The 21,711-nt window shown below is 39.4% G+C and overlaps 1 protein-coding gene across 15 annotated transcripts in view; it reads right to left on the bottom strand.

Annotated features, from left to right (window-relative positions):
• The window catches only part of LOC130549133 (R3H domain-containing protein 1), a 31,674-nt gene continuing 9,963 nt past the window's right edge, over positions 1 to 21,711 (bottom strand). For 3 of the 15 annotated variants that reach the window (XM_057326305.1, XM_057326304.1, XM_057326306.1), the window contains exons 3-27: positions 21,214 to 21,421; positions 19,827 to 19,862; positions 18,998 to 19,084; positions 15,608 to 15,731; positions 15,424 to 15,502; positions 14,639 to 14,698; positions 14,348 to 14,488; positions 14,153 to 14,261; positions 13,966 to 14,061; positions 13,348 to 13,376; positions 13,199 to 13,252; positions 12,799 to 13,016; positions 10,080 to 10,358; positions 9,596 to 9,750; positions 8,477 to 8,560; positions 7,509 to 7,751; positions 7,313 to 7,430; positions 5,393 to 5,547; positions 5,154 to 5,305; positions 4,945 to 5,048; positions 2,395 to 2,543; positions 1,964 to 2,102; positions 1,739 to 1,860; positions 1,463 to 1,547; positions 1 to 1,382 (exon numbers count right to left, since the gene is read on the bottom strand). In XM_057326305.1, coding sequence (XP_057182288.1) covers positions 1,027 to 1,382; positions 1,463 to 1,547; positions 1,739 to 1,860; positions 1,964 to 2,102; positions 2,395 to 2,543; positions 4,945 to 5,048; positions 5,154 to 5,305; positions 5,393 to 5,547; positions 7,313 to 7,430; positions 7,509 to 7,751; positions 8,477 to 8,560; positions 9,596 to 9,750; positions 10,080 to 10,358; positions 12,799 to 13,016; positions 13,199 to 13,252; positions 13,348 to 13,376; positions 13,966 to 14,061; positions 14,153 to 14,261; positions 14,348 to 14,488; positions 14,639 to 14,698; positions 15,424 to 15,502; positions 15,608 to 15,731; positions 18,998 to 19,084; positions 19,827 to 19,862; positions 21,214 to 21,390 — 3,351 coding nt within the window. In that variant the 5' untranslated portion in view covers positions 21,391 to 21,421 and the 3' untranslated portion in view covers positions 1 to 1,026. The remainder of the gene's footprint in view (positions 1,383 to 1,462; positions 1,548 to 1,738; positions 1,861 to 1,963; positions 2,103 to 2,394; positions 2,544 to 4,944; positions 5,049 to 5,153; positions 5,306 to 5,392; positions 5,548 to 7,312; positions 7,431 to 7,508; positions 7,752 to 8,476; positions 8,561 to 9,595; positions 9,751 to 10,079; positions 10,359 to 12,798; positions 13,017 to 13,198; positions 13,253 to 13,347; positions 13,377 to 13,965; positions 14,062 to 14,152; positions 14,262 to 14,347; positions 14,489 to 14,638; positions 14,699 to 15,423; positions 15,503 to 15,607; positions 15,732 to 18,997; positions 19,085 to 19,826; positions 19,863 to 21,213; positions 21,422 to 21,711) is intronic. The other 12 variants (XM_057326308.1, XM_057326307.1, XM_057326313.1 and 9 more) reach the window with 12 other exon arrangements.

Below are 21,711 nucleotides of genomic sequence, written 5' to 3' on the forward strand. Positions count from 1 at the left end.
TTATGTGTAAACATTTATTGGTTTCAAATTGAGATAAAAACAAACTGCACCAGCAAACATTTTACAGCCTTTCGTAGTCCACACATCTCGCAACGAAAATAAAAAAGACGAGATCAAGCGAGAGAGACAAGAGACATGTGACAGTGCAAACGTTTCATCCAGTGACTTCTGATGAGATAAGAATTTTAAAACCCAGAATGGACCAGCGTCCATCGTCCCAAAGACAGGAAAGGAAAGAAAGCGATAAAACCTTCCATTTGGCAATCGCGCCACTTCCATCGACGATTAAATTAAGTTAAAATTCAAAAACATACAGTCCACATATTGGCGAGTTCAACCCGGTGTCTGTTTCTAAAAACAAATCTCTCGTTTATTTGGATGCTGCTACGGTATCAATTACGATATTTCCCGACGTTGTTTTTCTTGCTTTGTCGTCCGTCGTTGTCGTGCCTGCTGGAAGGCACAAGTCGAAGGCGTTTCCTCGTAACAGATGCCCTGTCTTCACAATTGACTGCAAGAAATCTTGTTGCTTGTTCTTTGCATTTCAAAACAGAACAAAACGGCCAATACGTTATTTTAGAGGAGCGACAAAACATGGCAAAGGACGTTTTGTTGCTGTGTGAACTTGAAACTACAATCACATTTTGATCGTAAATAAAAACAAACAAACAACATGCTCCGGTTCTAGTTTTGCGTTCCTGATCTATTTTCGGAAGAAAAAAAAAGCCAACCATGCCTCACTTTTTGGTTTTGTTTAAATAACAGCGAAATTCGTTCGAAACCGTGAGAGAACAATTCAACGACGACATTCCGATAAATTCTCAATTTTTTTCGTTTTCATTTTTTTTAACAAACTAGCGTGAAAATCCCATTCGAAAGTAACAAACCTGTTTGGATTAAGCCGTAGTGGTGCGAAAACAAACAAACGAAACGGAAAACAAACGAGACAGAAGGTGACTGAAATGGCAGGAAGTGAGCCTGAGGCAATGATGGTGATTGGTGGAGAGACAGGAGGGGGCGTGGCATTCACTGAGAGCTGGATCTGGCGAGCGTGTGCTGTTCGTGATGTCCCTTGCTAGTTCTCAGTTTGAATTTGGTGATGGAGCTGTTGAGTTTTTGAAGCGTGCTCTGCGCAGCGTACTTGGAGGGGAACGTGGCCAGGATGGTGTAGGTGGACGCCAGGTCGTGAGGGGGCGGTTTGGAGGGGTCAGAGTTTGTGGCGTCCGCCCCCTCGCTGCGGCTCTCTGATTGGTTGGGGGATGGAGGTTCGGGCAGCCATTTTATGTGAGCGCCAACTTTGATCAGTTCTGCGAGTAAAGAGTCTGCTTCCACTCGACTGATACCAGCCGGAAGATCCGTCACCTCCAGAACGCGACCGATCTCTGGACACAAAAGGAAGCGTATACTTGCGTATTACAAATGCACAGTGTTACAAAATTTAGATATGGCTTTTATTTCATACCCGTCTCTCCTGTGCTCACGTCAATAGACAGCGATTTCTTTGCGGGTCTTCGACTGCGCCCGCCGTACCGGCTACCCACATGACCCTGTGACGCAAACATAGATCTGACGGTGAGCGAGTGCGTGTGTCAGTCAAAGAAAAGAAATGCGGTATCTTCAACACGCTGATGGCGATGAGAATGCTGATGGCATGCGTTGACTTCATGCGTTTGGATGTTTAGGGTCACCTGACAATGTGTGAGAGCAGTGTGTGTGTGTGTGTGTGTGTGTGTTCAACCTGATGGTGATGAAGGTTGTGATGATGGTTGACCACATGAGAGCCGTGCATTAGTGGGGGTCTTATGGGGGGGTTATACTGGAGGGGCTGTCCAATCAGAGGAGGATACCTGCCATCACCTGCTAAGAAACCACACGATTCATAATCACCCAAATTAATCCATACAGACGTATTTCTTCTAATATATCAATTAAAAAAAGTAGCAAAGTGTTTTGATTGGCTCACCTTGGCCTGGAGCGTATGGGCGAGAAAACTGGGGCATGATGGGAAAAGGGGCGGGGCCAGGACGTGGACCCTTCAAATGGTTGGGAGCGGGTGATTGAGCTGGTGAGGGTGAGGGACTAATCAGCTGCTGTGGGTTATTCTAGAGCGAGCGAGAGAGAGAGAGAAAGAACAAGCAAATATGAAAATGATGTCTAATTGAATGCTTTCAATGGAAATGGACTGTAATTGGCTGTCAACGTTTTATCGCTTCGAAAGTGATCCCAACAATATTGTTCCTCTGATTCATTGTTATAGTGTGGACTCTGCTCTTTTTAGTGTTTAGCCATTTTTAAAACTTTATTCGATTCGTTCTCGTTCTTAAAACTGTAATGATCTGCATTATAGATATACACAGATTAGATGCATCTGTACACCGCTGTAGTTGTTTGTACCTGCATAGGGTCTTGCAGGGGCAGGTCGCTGTGTTTGTAGTAACGGTTTGGTTTCCACTGGGGTGGGGAAAGAGCTCGTGGCTGCTGGCAGGGAGGAACGCTCAACTGCATCATCACCACTCCGCCAGCAGGGGGCGGATGGGGAACGCCTGACAGACCACAGCAAAGGAATCAAATACATTGTACAGTTCTGGAAAGGTTTGTAAAAACGTCTAACAAGCAAAATTAGCTTTATGAGTTTTTAATGAAAATGCCAATTGTATCAAATTTTCCTCACTTCTTAAATCATAATGCATCTGGATACACATTTTAAATGAAAATATATATATAAAGTACATACAAATATTTTTTCTTTTGCCCTCGGGATGAAAAACAAACTTGCATGTATCTGGTTGTGTGCGTAAATCAAAATAGAATCAGAATAAAATAATAAATAAATATTAATTAAAAAATGATATTTAAGAATCCACAATTTTACATTTATTTTAAACGCTACATTTATAAGAAGTCATTACAACTTTAATAAAATTAAAAGTAAAACAAATAATTTTTAAGTTCTCACATTTTACATTTATTTTAATCGTTACATTTATAAGAAAACGAATTAAAACAATCAGAATAAAATAAAATATTAATATAAAATAAATAAAATGTATGCATCCACATGTTTAGATTTATTTTAATCGCTACATTTATGAGAAAAGTCATTAAAACTTTCAGAATAAATATCAATAAAAAAAATCTATAATATTTATGTATCCACGTGTTTATCTTTATTTTAATCGTTACATTTATAAGAAAACTCATTGAAACCCTCACACAGTGTTGTCTATCATTATTGTGAATCGAATATCATAATCTTATGAATATAATTAACCATTTGCATTTTCATACTCCAGTATAGCAGACATATATTTGAGACATCTATTTGACATACACCTCACTTTTGAATTATTCAATAGCAGAGACGAAACACAATAACTAGAAACAACCGCACGCACGCACACCAATTAAATAGATTTATTAAACAGTGAAAGGTCAAAGAGTGAATGAGGGTCTCGCCTCTTTCTCACACACACACCCTCTCCTTCAGCAATATAATCATCACCTCCTCCACACACACACACACAGGTTTGTTTGAGTATACTAGTGAGGACATTACATAGACTTCCATTGATTTTATATCAGGCTTATGATATATTCTATCCCCTAACCCTAACCCTTAACCTAATAATCACAAAAACATGTGCACTCTATTACATTTAAAGAAAAACACTATTTGAGCGAATTATGAGCCTTTTTATTTAGTGAGGACCAGTAAAATGTCCTCACAAGTGGGTTCACACGTATTTCACTGTGGTACTGAGGACATTTGGCCCTCACAAATATAGCTAAACCAGTACACACACACACACACACACACACACACACACACACACACACACACGCGCGCGCACGCGCGCGCACAGCAGCTGAACGTTCATTAACGCGGAGGTTTATTCAAATAAACATCGATTCTTCCGGCTTCCTCAGAAACGTGTGAACTAGCGAGCGCCCGCGAGGCACGGACAGAAATGAGAATTGTAAACAACATTTAATTAAACGACTAAATAAAACATTTTGAAAATGGGAAATAAACTCTGCTCAAAGCTCATTATATGTGCTGAACTCATTAACCGAGAGACGAGACAGGAATTAATATCTGCTTTTGAAAACACCTGCCAACGATGAGTGACAGACATCTAGAATATCCCCTAGGCGTGAACTTTAAACCGTTAAGAAAAGTGTGTTTACTAGGGGCGTAACGATACTTCGTACTACGATATTTCGCGATGCAAAAATGTCGCAATGCGCACGATTTTACGATATGATGTTTAATTGTATTCATTGAGCGGTCAAGACGCTACCTACTCTGCGCCAGCGCGTCACGTGTGCTCATCTCACATATGCGGTAGAGAGAGAAGCACAAGACAAAATCTGTGTCTCCACGTGATTTACAAAGCGTCATATTTTCCTTCACAATCGGAAATATATTTTATATATAAATATATTATATTTTCCTTTGCGGTAAAACAGCAAACTTGAAGCGTGACTGCAGGCGAGTCACCCCGAAACTCATTACAAAGGCAGCACAAACATTTTTAAATGTGTTAGTTTATCCGCTAACGTGAGCTGCTGCATAACGTGATATGCAACATAAAGCCAAAAGAAACCAGCGCTAGTATCGTTACACCCCTAATTATAAGCATATTATCCACTAATTTCTTTAAAGCAAAACCACAAAAATTGAAAATTTTTTACACAACAATATTAATAATAATATGTAGTATTGCATTATACATGCTAATAAAATGTTTTTTCTTCAAACTATATGAGAATGTATAAATGTTTATTTATTATTAATTAATTATTAATATTCAATTTATCAAATTATTAACTTATTTATACTTAATTCAAAAATGTATAAATTTTTTCATGCAACAATTATTTATGCTTAACAAACCGCTTAAACTGATTGCGATTGATCGATCTACCTATCGGCTACCATACCTGGGCACTGCTGGCCTGTGATTGGCTGAGAACCACAGGGGGAGGGCGCTCTCGGAAATGACATCTGATCCGATCCCGGTGGTGGAAGAAAGCCAACTGTAGAACTGTACCCACACATTGTGAATACACAAACCATCATATTGAGCAATAACATGAAGCTTTAATCTGATTGGTCCAACCAATCGGACGCATCCAAGTTTGCGTGTTACCTAATGGTAGAGTGTTGGGTTGGCGGCAACATGCTGTAATACACCTGCATTTGGGCAGAGGGCGCTGGCGTCTGATTGGTCTGTCCCTGCAGCACGATCTGTTGCTGATAGGCTGCCTGCGAAACGTTCTGAGATCCCTGTTGTAAGGACACCTGACACACACACAAGCACACAGTTTAATGTTAATTCCAAAGACGCCTTAACAGCATGACGTGTTTAACGCAAGACGCCACGCTCACCTGATATGGAGGCATGCCGGGGTACTGCACCATCATGCTCTGAATCTGATTGGCCATCCCGCCCTGGGTGCTAACCAGCGATTGGTTCGGAGTCTGTTGGACTCCCATCATGCCTTGGTAGCTGGGTGGTTGACCGGGCATGACCGTCTGGTAACCTGAGACGAGATTGAGGCGATTATTCGATCGGCTGCGCAAGAGCGATTAAACAACAGCAAGTGATGACAAACATTGCGCAAACAACATCTGGAACATTAAACATTAAGAAGGACACGACGCAATGAAATGAATATCAAGAGGCGCGAGCGCAACATTAAACAACTGCGACATGAGACGACTAATTAACTCGTTTTCATACAAAGTGGTCTGAAAATATGCAAGCCGCGTCGGAAAAACACAAGCTGAATTTAAATTGGTAAGCTTATGATTTATGAAGTGTGAGCCCTGGCGGCAGACGGTTAAAGCTGCAATCTGTAACTTTTTTATAGTGCAAAATAAACACAAATCAGTTATCAAGCAAGTACATAAAAAATCGGCATTGAAAACTCTGAAGCGTATGATGATTTATAACTAGAGCTCTAATTTGCATGAAACGTCAAGTTTGACGTCATTTGGCTTCAACCCACATTAAGTACGTATGTAAGGTTAACGACAGTTTTAGGTTTCAAACAGAGACAGTGATAAAGAGGCAATTTACGAATTGAGGTATTAAGTGCGTACTTAACATTTTTTGAATCTAGCCTCAAATAATCACTTTTTTGATAGCAGGGTCGCAGGGCTTATTTGGAGATCGAGTAAACAGGATCTTTAAGGTGGACGACGGCAGACAATCGTGTTCCGAGTCCATCGAGTTCCCCAGAGTGATTCATTTCTAATCAGATCCAGCGCAAAAACAGATGAGCTGACCTTTCGTTCGCTCCATCAGTGTGCGTGCCGGAGTACTCGGCTATTTTTACTTGCTCTTGCAAGGCCAAAGCGAAGAGACAAAAAGCCTGTCGATTTAGACCATACAAGACACACACTGAAGCGCCCGTGTAATGGGGTCTTTCAATGTCACTTTGAATGAAGTGTGTGTAATTTGTTCTCTATAACACACACATAGAACGCAAACCTACTTATTTTTCCACATCTACATTTTTACAGAGCAGTTAAAAACTCAACGGTTAATGATACTAAGCACTGGGGATGCTTTTTTTCAAGGATCCAATTGATTAACATTAAAAATCAAACGATTAATCGATTAATCGTTAATAAAAGCTCCACAGTATCAAGTCCCGATAACAAAAAATTCTGCAACAGCACATGTATGTTACCGTTTAAAGGTTTCGGGTCACATGACTGAAACGTATTTAATGATCTTAAATCTTAAAATGAGTTGTGTAGAAACAGTTCTGTCTGTAGCGTCAGATGATTTTATTTTGCTCGTCCTTCTGAAAACTTCTATCTTTATTTTACGTGATTTTTTGCCATAAATCATTATTAGTCACCCAGGTATTTCACAATCTGCTTGCAAGATTAAGTGCTTTTGTGATTAATCTGATTAATCAACAATCATCAAGCTTAACTGATTAAATTAATTTAGTTGAATTGTTAACATCTCTACTAACCACTTAATTTAATGTTGAGTGGCGTTCGCCTGTGCGCTACTATGATTCCAAGATGCTGTGAACGGTTGCCACAATGTTGCCATTTGGTTGCTGGGGTGTTCTGCGAAGTCACGCGTTGCTACGTGGTTGCTTGTACGTTCCGAGTCGGAGGTGAAAGTCAGGGTGACAGCTGAGAAACAAGGGTCGGAAAAAGAGACCGGTTCACTGTGAGAATTCCTGACAATCTCATACAGCGACACGGCCCCGCTTCCCAACGCTCCAATCGGAAATCTCACGTTCTGAAAGGTTTTATTAGTGTGTGTGTGTGGGGGGGTACCTGTCTGTTGTGGTTGTAGAGGTTGACTCTGGGGGGCGCTGTAGTGTATCGGTGTCACCGCTCTGTAGTGTTGGCTAGAGTGCGAATATTGTCCCGGAGCGCAGAAACACGCAGATACCTGCAGACGCACACGTTAATATTGAAAAAACTGAACCAAGTGTGTCGCTAAGTCACCACAAAGGTTGCAACTTCATACCTGTTGCACGGGTTGCTGCATGTATCCGTGTGGCTGCAGGACCGTTTGATTGACAGGTGTGGGCTGAGGATAGGCATGGCCGCTCATGGGCTGCCCGGCCGTCTGAAGCATGTAGCCGGTGGACGGGGGGTTCTGAAGCACCAGGGATTGTGGGTACAGGCCCGTGTGGGGGTCCTGAGCATCTCCTGATGTCTGTCGTACAAAATTCATCTGGCTGAACTGAGCGCTTAAACCGTCCTGTTGCTGTTTCAACACACAAACAAGGTAAAACCGGTTAGCAATTCTGTTTAAAAGTCAATGTGAAAATGGATTAAATACATAACAATAACTATTTCAATCCCAATAGCCCATTTGATAGCAAAAAAAGAGGATATTTAGTGGCTCACACACAATGAAGGTATGAGATGAGAGTTTACCAAAAACTAAACCAGGGCATCGCTTTAAAACTTTACGCTTTAAAAGCCATCAAACCCCTTCCTGGCAAAACTTGTAGATATCTTTTTATTTCAAAAACCCAACATCTGGCGGAATGAATTATTGATGCGGTCTGCATTTGCTAATGAGGCGGTTATATTTGGTAGAAACAGGTCAGAGATGGTGAGAGATGATAAAAATGACCCAGTTCAGTCATTAGACTCTCCACCGGGTCCAACAAACTCAGATGGGTCTCATTTTTTATCCTCGGAGAGACTAATCAATAAAACTGAAGTTCGGTCCTTTCCGAGACACGTCAGAAATAAACTTGAGTTTTTAGGTACAGGGTTTTGCTTTGAGATCAGACATAGAAAAGGAGCAAACGATGTCGACAAAACAAAAGAAAAATCTAAAGCTAACAATTATTTCACATATTAAACACTTTTTTTATTTCAAAAGATCTTGCTTTTCATGACATGATCCGTTTAATACATGTAACAACACAAGGAGAAGAGATCATGGAAAGACAGTGTGAGGGTAAAGGAGAGCAGTACCACGGTATATTGTTGAGTAAAAGCACCAGGCAGGAGAGGAGGAGGACAAGAGACTGCAGCGAACTGCACTGGATGCGCAGACGGCTGCAGAGGAAAGAAAAGACACAGAAAAAGAGAGGAAGAGATGATGAACAGGAGGAAAAAAGGGAGAGATCACAGGTCAACATTCAGAGAGAGTGAACGCAACAGGATAGAATAACGAGAAACATGACGATGAGAATGAATGAGACCTTATCAAGCAATAATATAAATAAGCTCAGATTACTGATAAATATTAACAAATAGTAAACGGCAATAGCATTTTGCTAGCTTCATAATGCACAAATAACATTTATTTAACTGGTAATGATCAAATTTTTACAATTATTTTGTCCGTGGTGCACAGATTTAAATACAGATTTGATCTGTTTGATCATTTTTGTAAATGTGCTACAGAAATAAACATTGAATTGTTTAATTCAATAATAATCTATAGATGTATTGTATTCTATATATACATTTTATTTTTTTGTCACTACTTCCTGTATTAATGTATTTACTGCACAGCCGCTTTGAAACGCACCATAAAAACTAAACTCAAACTATTACAACATTTCTATTAATTGAAATAGAATGAAATATCAGCCTAAATATTTCTTGAAAAACATACACTAAATAAAAACGCATCATAAAATAAATAGTAAAATATGATGCACTCAAATAAGTTTAAGTTGAGGGGCTAAAAATATTAACGGAAAAAACTAAACTAAAACTGAAATAAAAATAAATTCGACTTGTTAATGAATGAAAATGACTTAAGCACATAACAAAATCACTAGAAATTAAAACAAAAATGAACTAAACATTTTTATTAATTCAAAATAGTAATAAAGACTACAATAAATCTGAATAAACTACAATAACTACACATTTAATTAATAAATCAAGTAAGGTCTTCAAGTAAAATCAGGTATTAATTAATTTAATATCAAGGTGAAAAGATATTATTATTATTATAAAATTACTTATTATTAATTACTTAAAGGTTATTAAAATAACCTTTAATTTATTATTTAAAGGACTTGTACTGGTTGCTGAACAGAGGGGTAAACCAATAAGACAGATGGACGGTTCGCTGACCTGCGCGAGAAGGTGATTGGCTGGTTGAGGTTGAGGGGGAGGAGGAAGAGATGGCGGGGGAGGGTGCAGTGTCATGGGCTGTTGGCCCCGCCCCTGCTGTGATATCACAGGGTTGTAGATAACCGGGCTGCCATCGGGGTTGACGTACGGTTGACCTGTTAAAAAACAAAATCAATATTTAATAGAGTTTAATGCACAAAAATAGTGTAAACAATTGCACAATTGCGTTCGCAAACTGAAAGAATCAAAATTGTCTGTGGTTATACATTTAACCCAGAATGTTCCTCTATAGTGGGTCGTTTAATCGATTTCACATATTAAAAAAATAATGATGAGTTAGTTAGAGCGAGTTAAATTCATGAAATTAGCTGTACCAAAATGCCCAACTGAACATTTACGAAAAAAAGTATTTTCTTTGTAAACTGCCAGGACCACAGCCCTGCTTTCCGTCCGCTGCCGTGAGCATGGTTCAGGTGTTACCCACCTGTCTGTGGATTGAGAAGCACGCTGCCTGGTGGAATGGCTGAGGTGTCCAGTGGAACGATGTAGAAGCTAGCGTTAGCGTTAATGTTAGAGTTAGTACTTGAGCTCTGAGCTGCCGGGGTGGTTGCGTTGCCCCCGATGGGGGGAGCTGGAAGAGCGGCGGCGGGCGCCATTGTTAAACCCCGACTGGGTTGCGGTAGAACGGGGGCGGGTAACGACAGCTGAGCAGGCCGAGGGAGCGACCCGGAAGACGAACCTACGCTACTAGAAGAGTCGGAACCTGAAGTGACGTAAGAAAAGAAGGACGAAAGAGTTTTTTTAATGGCCTGAATCAGGATGGTGGATGAGGTCATGCGTGAGGATAACGTAAGGGGCGTGGCAAATAAAGATGTGGCGAGGGATGTCATGGCGAGGAAAACCATGTATAGAAGTCGATGTGACGGAAAACAACTAAAAGACAATAATTGAAAAGCAGTAAAGGCTGAGAAATCATTGCTCGGAGGGCTGTTCAGACATAACCGGCAGGAGGAGAGACACAGAGGTTTCTAAACGGAAGAGAGGAGACATTAAATATTTAACATTATAAATATATATTGGTGTCAATGCCTTGAGCTTTAAAATGCCAAAGCATAAATAACCAATGAATCCCGAGAGCCGGCCGCTCTGAATACGAATGCTCGCTCTGAGTTTCTCCTCAATGCACGTGAAATGGATGAAAGGAATGGCCTTTCTTGACATGTACCACAAGCCTTTACCGCACTGCTGCCCAATAGCACGAAGAGGAACAGAAGCAACATAAATAGAAATAACCCGAAAAAAAAAAACCACTGATGTCATGAGTTTGTGTGTTTAACGAAATATCAAACTGAGGTGGGTTATACATGACACATGGGTATATAGAGGGATGTAACAACATCAAAATCTCACTGTATGATAATACCTCAGTATAGAGTCCATGGTACGGTATTTATTGCAATATTTAAAATGACAAATGATGACTTGGAGACGGTCTTCGCTGCAGAAAACGACATCAAGGGTGTGTGGTTGGATCCAGATCCGACTCCTCCCACTTACTTAGCCGCAATTTGGAGAGTTAAGTTGCAACCAGTGTTAATTTCGTTAACGAAAACTATGACGAAAAGTATTCGTTAACGACATGTTTTCACTGACGAAAACGAGACGATAACTAAATAAAAATGAATGCATGATAACTAAAACTGTAATAAAAATATACTGACATTTTCGTCAACTAATAAAAACGAGACGAAAATATTCTTGTCCCACCTGGCGGACATCAGTTTGCGCGCATGTGCTTATCTCATATAAACGGCAGAAGTCTCTGGGAGAAGTGGAAGCACACACATGTATTCTGTGTCTCCACGCGGGTTACAAAGCGTCTTATTTTCCTTCACGATCGCCGGTAAAACGCCGCAAACTTGAAGCGCGACTGCAGGCGAGTCACCCCGAAACACATTACGAAGGCAAGCTCAAGTGTTTTTATATGCGCCTATGTTAACTTAACACGAGCTGCTGCATAACGTGAAATGCAACATAGAGTCAGCCAAAAGAAACCAGCGCCGTCCTCTACTGATTATAGAAGTGATGAAGTGAGTCAAACTGTACATTCCAACCAGTAACATGTTTGCATGACTAAAGAAATGTAATACAATTTATATAATATGTCTTTTTGAAAGCTATTCTCATTCATTGCTGTATCAGGCAAAGACAGTGCAGCTCTTTCTTCAAAGAGGCATGCCATGAGCCAATAGCCTTTGAGTGTGAGCCGTGTGCGTTTCATTGGTTGAATGAACTGAATGAACACGCCCTACTTAACGAGTCAATTGAGTCAAATGGAATTGAACGAACTGGAACATGTCTTTCATGGTCTAATACTCCAACAATGCATATCTAGTTACTGGAATTTTCTGAAAAATAAAGGTAATGACCTGGTTTAATTTTATTCTAAGGTGAAGTGAATTATGTCAAAACAGTTGAATCTTTGTATGGAACTATAATGTATATTTATTCGACTAAAATGTTTTTCATATTTCGTCGACTAAAACTAGACTGAAACTAAAATGATGGGGTTGACTAAAATGTGACTAAAACTAAATTGCATTTTCGTCAAAAGACTATGACTAAAACTAAATCAAAATTTGCTGTCAAAATTAACACTGGTTGCAACCCGTGGTCGTCAAATATTTTAACCTCAAATATTTTATTAAAGTCACGTTAATAACGTTTGCTTTTCTGTCAAATAAATGACTTCAGTTACGACTTAATGCGGAAATGGTAGAGCAACAACACGAGTATGATGTGTGTTGTGGCAAAACTGCTGCAGAAATCTGTCGACCAATCAAGATGCAGTGGGAGGAGACTGGATCTGGATCCAAACCTGCCCCCTGGATCTCGCGTTCTGCAGTGAGGAGCTACTGTAGAAATAAGTATCCTCTTTTCTTTGTCCTCTAACCATAACTGTTGCTTAGAGGTATGAGTTATAGTACGAGATGGGTCAAACTCCCTCAAAATCCCTTTTATAAAATAAAATAATTGGACCTTGCCAAAGGTAACATCTATTAATTTTTCGAACATTCTCTATGATAGGCCCGAAAGACCTATACGTTTTATACAGTCATGTGATCACGATAATATTGAGACAACCCTAGTTATACGCGATACATGACAGTAATGAAATAAGTGGGTTTAATTGCGTTATTTACTGGTTTTGGATAGTTTTCCAGCACTCTTGCTGCTGGCCGTACTGTCTCCTCGTATAAGCAGGCTGATGCCACTGAAGCTGTTTGCTTTGGTCATAGAGGGTTTCAGGTTCCTGTGGGAGCTGTCTGAGTCTGTGCTGCTCCAGGGTCTGGGGTCAGAATACTTCAACTCATTCTCTGAACTGCTCTGACGACTGTTTTCAGAGCGACTGTCTCTCAGTCTGCAAAAAATTAAATGAATTTAGGCCTTGCAATTAGCAAAACTCGTGGTTTAATTGCATCATTACGCAAATTAGTAAATGATTAAAAAACAGAAACATTTTATTTTTAAGGATTTGTCGACAGTAATTGACGTAAAAAAAGTGATGTAAAATCTGATCAACCACGTGTACAAAACCGTTACCTGAATATTTGACGTCTTTGCTGGGTGTTGATGAAAGTAACATCCTCTTGGATTCTAGAGAAAATTGCGCAAACGTTATCATTGTCGTAATACAGATCTAAGCAGGAAAACAACAAACATAATGCAAATGCATGATAGTTTTTTTTTACCTTTTATCGAATGGAAAATGTTCTTGTCCCTGCAAGTAAAAAAAAGATGCACATGCACTTACAACATACTGAACAGAAAAAATTCAAATGATCTATTTCTTTAAATATAACATGCATTGGATTATGATTCTCAGCATATTCATAAATTGCTATTAGATTCAAATTTGCTTTTGCTTTTAATAAAATGTTTGTAATGTCACGGCATGAAAATTTCTCTATAAATAAATCCAAAATGACAAAGAATAATTGTGTAGCTATGCTTACATTCAGTATATCGCTGCTTTTCTTTCTGAAACCTTGTATCTCCGTATCTCGTGATTTTTATTTTGTGCCATCAATCATTATTATTAGTCACCCTTTATGTCAATGGATTTTGTAAATATCTAACCAATAAAAAGTATTACAAAGTGCTTGTCAACTTTGACAACACAGTATTAAATCATTTAAAAGGTACAGTGTGTTTTTCCTGAATTTGGACATATTAGGTTTAAAAGGGACATTGCGATGATATTTAAATGAACAAATCAGCTATAATAGTAAAAAAAATTGCGTAGCACTTCGTTAGAATAGTTCAAACAGATTTACACTATGAAATGTCAATTTAAAGAAACAACGCACCTCTTGAGCGAAGATTCTGTCTCTGGCGCGCTGGTATTCCTCCTCCCTCTCCTCGATCGATTTGCTCCTTCGGTCATCCTTCAGACGCATTCGCAGCTACACACACAATTAGCAACAATGAATTAGTGCGTTATTATATTACTAATAACACATACAAAATATTCCACAAATGAGTGTTATTTCGTACCCTGCCATCATCCTGGTCCAGGCTTGAGTTATCTCTCTTTAAGATGTACCGCTTTTGAAAGTCATCCGTTTTGTCGTCTTTAATGTGTTCTGAAAACTTCTGGTCTGGTCTAAAAAAATGTACAAAGCGATAGTAATTTTAAAACTAAATCGAGACAACAGTTGCTAAAACGACACTGTTCTGATCCAGACGTACATTCTAGTATTGCTGGTTTTGTTAATAATAACTGCTTTTCCGGTCTGATCGACGTTATGGTCCAGCCCGAAGTACGCGGCCACCCTGTGCAGCAGCATCCTGTGATATGATGTCATCGGGGGAAACTTTCTCTTCTGACTGCTGAGAAAAAAAAACATTAATTCACAAACAATTACATAAAACAACTAAATTTAGACTTTTCGGTGTAAGGTTATTGCGTACATTTATTACAAGGCTTCTAAATGAACACAAAATCATTTATACAGTTCTTTGTTTCCTGGCTTGACTTACTCGATGTTACTAATGAAGTCGAGAATATCTTGCTCCAGCTTCAGCAACATCATTCTGTCCCTGTTAGAAGAGCGCAGCTCATTAGCATTTATCACAGCTCATCGAGCAGACGAGACTCCGGCATTCATGTGCAAGAATACTCAAACAAATGCCTGCATCTCTCCATCCATCCGCATTAGCAACCAAAAAAAAAGACGCAGGTCAAGAAGATGCATTTATTATGGTAATAGGGAGAGTTTTTAAAGGTGATATATATCAAGATGAAAGAGTTTGCTATAGTATGTGGACTAAGTCTACCGCTGGCCAGGCTATTGATATACAGTCTTAAAGGTAGAGTACCAAAAACACCCAATTTAAAGGGACAGTTCACCCAAAAATAAAAATTCTGTCATCATTTATTCACCCTCTTGTCCTTCAAAACATATATACAAGTATTTCTTCTGTGGAACATAAAATAAGATATTTAAAGAAATGTCACAGGGGTTTTGGGTTCATACAATGGAACTCAATGGGGGTCAATGTTGGTTACCAACATTCTTCACAATATCTTTTGTGTTCTGCAGAAGAAAGTCAGTCAAACCGGTTCGGAATAATAACATGAGGGTGAATTCATTTTTTGGGTGAACCGTCCCTTTAACACTAAACACTGACAGACGGTATTAAATATGGACCCTTTAAACAAGCTTTTTTTTTAAAAGCACGGAGGAGATATTCAGGGGTAATAATTCTACGGGAAGCAGCTCCCGGGTGTGTTAATGAGACGGGGGCGGGGTATTTTCACACACCGGGGGTTGTTCTTCAGCGTGTTGACCAGAAACTCATGAAGGTCTATACCCGTGGAGTCTGTGTATTCCTGACTGGGATCTGAGAGAAAAAGAGAGAGATTCAGCTCACACATTCTGCCGCATCCATCTGGCGTGCGAGAAAACGCGTCCGATGCCAAAACCCGAAAACACTCGCTCAACTCACCTCTTGAGAGCGTCTTCCTCAACAGTCGGTCCGTTTTCTCAGGCGTCTCTGAGAATTTCTCGACATCCTCGCTTTTGATTGACGTTTCGTCAAAAGACTGGCTTAGCTCGATCTGAATCTTTTCCTGTGAAAACACGGATATTAAAACAGATTTAGATACAATGCAATTAGCGGCAGCACGTTCTATTCGGCATTTGATGGCAGAAATAATGTTCATGTTTTCCTTCATACGTTTTAAAAGTGAAGCTCTGTTGTCGACGGTTAGAAGAAAAACAGGGTTTCTGTTGTTATTATCGAGCGAGGAGAGTAATTAAAAGCTAATTATGATCTCTTTCCCTGAGCTGCGGCTAATCAGAGGAGTCTGATTAAAATACTTAGTAAACAGAATTAGCAGAAGACTTTGTAATCACGTGAAGTAATAAAGACCTGCCCGCTCTCGCTTAACCATTACACTAAAGAACAAACTTCACACACTTTACGAACTTTGCACAAACATGACAAAACTTTAACGTTGAAATATAGCTGTAGGCCTATAATATATTACAAGATATTCGGCCATTAAAATTAGCAAATGAAGAAATACGATGCAAGTAGGGGCTGTCAAACGGTTATTCGCCACTAATCGTATACGAAATAGAACTTTTGTTGACAGAACATATGTGCGTATAATAATTATGTATATATATAAATGCATGCACGTATAATTAAAAAATATATATATTTTTAGAATATAAATATTTGTGTTTTTATATAATATAAACAAATACAAAAATGTATATGTAAATGTAAATATTTCTTAAATATATACATGCGTGTGTATTTATATATACATAATTATTACACACAGTATGCAAACATACATTATGTAACCAAAAACATTTTGCATACGATTAGTCACGAATAATCGTTTGACAGCTCTAGACGCAAGATAAAATAAAAAGAAACTTTTCAAAATAAACCACCAACATTCATGGAAACAAGAAAAAAATGTGTGTCGTGCGTAACTGTAATTTAAAAGTGGCAATTTGAGCAAACAAATTAAACTAATCTACATTACATCAGTCAATAGTAAGTGTTTTCATATAATCATGTCGACAATTCAAATTCTCATATCGGCTGTTACTTTGAACATCAAAACAGTGAAAATTATCCCTTTCTACGTGTAACTAGAAAAACTTTTGGGTTTAGAGTGAATTTGGTCGTTTCTAGAGCAAACTAATACATATTTATGAATGGGATTTGTGAACTCTGCTGAGGGGGAAAAAAGGGATTGCAGAGGTTATGAGATCATTCTGTCCTTCTGTGAGCTTTGGACTTGATCTCACCCTGATCCTTCAAATCAAAGACAGAGAGAGAGAAAGCGAGAGAGGCACAGACAGAGAAAGAGAGAGAGCGCACAGCCAATTGAACAGCAGTGGCTCAAACCAAGAGCTTTAAAGGCAAAGTTCTGCCATCACATACTCGCCCTCAAGTTGACCTGAATTTTCATTCTTTCATTCTTCTATGCGACATCAAAGTTGCACACACGCAAAATGTTTATGCTGCTGTTCGTCATATTATGAAAGTCAATGGTGAAAAGAGGCTGCAAGATATATTGGCGAAAACATTTTGCTTAACGTCATCCTTTGTGGGCACTGAAAAACAAAGTCATGGATTTTGGACGACATGATGTTGAATAATAAAAAACTTTTGGGGGGGGGTGAACTATACCTTTAAATATTCACTCTATGCTAATAAATTCACTTTGCTTTTCTCATTACGCTTCTGTCCACAACAACAACAAAAAACAACCTGAATGAGTCACCCCGTCACTGAATGAGGACAAAACCGTCACGAAACACGAGGGGCAGCGAGAGAAGAGACAAACAGACCAATCGTGACGGCGGGAGCTGGACCGAGGGGGGAGAACAGACAAAAAAGGTCTACGAATAGAGACCTTCTTTCATCTGGAGGAAATCTCGTTCATTCGTTCAAGGACGTAAACGTAATTAAGGGCGTTTATTCGTCTTTCAGGCGGCTCGGCCACAAAGACCTTGAGTTCTTTTCTTCCTCACCTGCTCTCTCACAGCACCACTTCCGAACTAAAATAAAAAGATGAACAAATGGCAAATGTTTTAAAAATGCACAGGAAACAAACTTCTCTTTGCATTTATTGCACAACTACACAACGGTTATTTATGGCAATGTTTTTTATTATAATTAAAAAAGAAACCAATTTTTATAAAAAAACTTCTAGTATGTCTAAAAACTTCCGATATCTATTGTACTGAAAAAGATGTCACAACTCATGGCGATTTTTTTACGCTCACCAAAGAAGAAAAATATATTACGCCATTGTTGACAGATTTTTATAAATTTACATTTAGTCATTTAGCAGACTCTTTTATCCAAAGCATTTTATGTATTTATTATTATGGCTGTAATACTGTTTTAATAGTATGTTCAATATTCAAGTATCATGGTTTATCGACATGATAATATCTCTTCGCAATCCCATGACGCTTCTTCGTAGATTAGCATCAATAACCTTTAGAAAAACTAAAAAATGCGCAAAAACGCTGCAGGCTCTGATATACCGAGCCGATAGTTTCCTAATAGCGGCTCTAAGCTTGGGGCTAACCTAATAAATAGAACAAAAATGGGGTTTGGATAAGAACAGGCAATTATAGCAATCCACTGAGCTCGGCAGCTGAGACAGGAAAATTGTATTTGGTATAGATGATGGATGAATGCAATCCCATGCTGGACGCACACACCTTCAATAAACGCATGGCTCTATTAAACGCGCACGGAATCGATATGAAACGCACACACACATATTCGTCTCTATTACTATGAATAGTGCTGACGTTTTGACAACGTTATCATGGACCGCAGGTGGGGCGAGCGTAACTGTTAATCGGTTTTGATAATTGTCACATATGACGCAGTTGATATAAAAAATTTTTGGGTGTAGTACGTTGAACAGTGTAAGACTGTATATAGTATGATGCACTTTCACATGACCACATTACGTTGACGTTCACTGAGTGACGGATGTTTAAATGTAGCTATTTTGCCTAACTTTGTGCAATGATTATCAAGCTTTCAATAGTATGATTAAAATTGATTTGCATATTTATTAGACAAACTGGAAATAATCTGGAAATATATCGCGATACAAAATAATCATGATATGTATCTTAGAGCTATGCCAATTGATTTACGACATGACTTTTTTATCGTTATGGAAAAATTTGAAATTTATCTTTGTTCAAAATATTGTGATACCATCGTAACCGTGTACCCAGTGTTGTGTATCGTATAAAATCATGAACTGAGTATACTTTTTCACCCCTAAGTCACAGCGTACAAACAAAACACACACACTTTCTGATTGGCTGCATTTACCTGTTCTTGCGGCAGTTCTCTGAGCGGAGGCGGAGAAGGTTCTTCACAGACCGCCAAGCTGCGGACTAACTTTAACTTTCCGTTGGACTGGAGAAGAGTAACCATGGTTACCATCAGCAACTGGCACTCATTCGCAAAATACTGTCCAGCAACGCATTACCACAATAACTAAAATTAAACAGCCAGCATTTCGAACGCCAAAAAGCAAACCTCTCCAGAGAGTTTTCAGAACTCGGGGAGGGCTTACGCGTTTAAACCGTTAATTAGAAGCATGCTTATTAAAACCATTCCTTACGTTACATAAATAGATCTGAAACCTCTAAAGGTCTGAAAACCTCAGAGCAAAATGACGACAAACAACCAAACAAAAAGACGAGCACCACATTCTCAACACTAATAAAAACAAGCACTGTAAAATGATCAAAAACAAATCATTTCTAAGTAAAAAGACGAGTTGTTGCAGGCAATGTCAAAACCAATAATCACGACAACAGAAAACGAACAAACGCAACACAAATCTATTTTTTCTTCTGTATAAAATAAATCGAAACAGAATTCAGCAATACAGGAGGGAAGATTGCCAAAGGGGGCGCTCTGGTCTCACAAACACCAGCATCTTGGTTCATGCCACAAAAGTGCAAACCGCAGCATTTCCCCCGTAGCAAACATTTATTTCTTCCCTGACTTTAGCAGGGGCTTTTATTCCCTTAACGCTTCCCACAGACCGTTGCCAAACTCTCTCTCTCTTTGTTTGAACACAACGTGCAGGCAAACGAAAAACAAAGCACCAAACGCAATAAAATCAACTCATGCCATTAGCATACTGTACCTTGGAACGTTTAATACTCTGTGCTGATTGGCCGAGCTGTCATTATTTGGACGGAAAAGAGGAAGTGAGGTCAGGTTTGGACAATTTAAATGATGATAATAGATAATTTGGCGTTTTTTGTAATAAATTTGATTGTGAAACATACAAGTAAATAAAAAAGAAAAAGCGCAAAAAGGAAAACCCTAAAAAAATAAATACAGTGAGTAAAAATGTTACAATCATTGTCAAGATGTTGCATAAGAAGTATTCTAAATGAAGGAGGTAAATAGGCTAAACGTACATTTCAAGTTGACATTGAACATTTAAAATGCATGCTGCATTTGTCCTAACGTATGAAATGTAGGTTGGTGTAGGACAAAGAAGGTCAGAAAGTTGAGTGTGGGTGAGTTATTTCAGGTAATATATTGTTAATAGAGTGACTGCACCACTGAAGCAATTAATTGTGTCAGACTGAACAATGACACACACAGGGAGAGAGAGAGAGAGAGAGAGAGAGAGAGAGGGAGAGAGAGAGAGAGAGAGAGAGAGAGAGAGGCATACCTGCATATACAGAGAGACAGATGGACAGACAGACAGAGAAAACGACAGGATTAGAGAAGAGAGATGAAGTGAGTGGAGGTGCAAAGAGACAATAAGAGAAAATAATGACTGTCATTGAATGTGAATGGAGCAAGCGCGCGCACACACACACACACACACACACACACGCACACGCGCACGCGCACACGCACACGCACACACACACGCACACGCGCACGCGCACGCGCACGCGCACGCGCACACGCACACGCACACGCACACGCACGCACACACACACACAGGAGAGCGGGAGAGAGAGAGCGGGAGAGAGAGAGCGAGCGAGCGAGAGAGAGAGAGAGAAATAGAGCTGATATCAGCATGTGTCTCTATGCACCAAGAGCAGATGGTGGCAAAGTCACACACACACGAGGGCTTCCAGAGAAACCAGCAGGACTTCAGGTGTGGATTATCTGTTCCATCTCCTGGCATCAGCCAATCACATTCCAGCCCGGACAGGCTTAGGATCCGATTGGCTGATTCAACTTGTCCTGTCGTCTTATCTCTGACTTTATACAAAGACATTAGGACGTCAAAGACCAAAGCAAGGGCAGACACCTCGCAGATGTGTGTGTGTAAATGAGCGCAAGAAAATTGTTTCTCCATTAACATCCTAAAAAAAAAATAAAGATTTTTCCTTTCAGCTCAATACAAGCTGAACAATTACGCATTTTAACGATTATCTGTAGTCCAAACTCAATACATGCAAAATATGACAAACGATTAGTATCAGTAGTGCTCCTGCTGACTTTGGAGTGTATAACCCATAATGCACCACTTGGGGTGTCATCACCCACCACACCCACTTTACCTGAGTTTGATGGGAGGAGCTTTGGTCTATCACACACTCCTGGGCGTGCGTGCCATTGTTCTGCGGTGCGTACTGGGGGTCGTTGGGGGTCGTGGGCGAGTCGGCCAGGTGCGGCCCGTCACACTCCAGAACCTTCATGACGTCACAACTTCTGGTGTCTAGAGAAGATTCAGACATTATCCTCAGACGCAAGACCAAAATTCACCACCTGTGAGGAAAAAATAACAAAACGTTTTCATGTTACTAATTGTGACCTAATTTATATTCATTCGCCAAAGTATGATGCGTTAATGTCCCATTACAAAACATTCATAGCCAAGCTATCATGATACGACTGGTAACTTCACACCCGGTCCTGTTGTCTGAATACATTTTCGAACAGGCATGTCTAAAAAAATCATTGCTTTTTCACATTAAATCAAAAATCGAGACTACTAAATCTGACTTAAAATCTTCCAGTTATCGTGTTTTTACGTTAATCTATACGACAAACAATTT

The sequence above is a fragment of the Triplophysa rosa genome, linkage group LG25 (assembly GCF_024868665.1).
Source record: "Triplophysa rosa linkage group LG25, Trosa_1v2, whole genome shotgun sequence".
NCBI classification, from domain to species: domain Eukaryota; kingdom Metazoa; phylum Chordata; class Actinopteri; order Cypriniformes; family Nemacheilidae; genus Triplophysa; species Triplophysa rosa.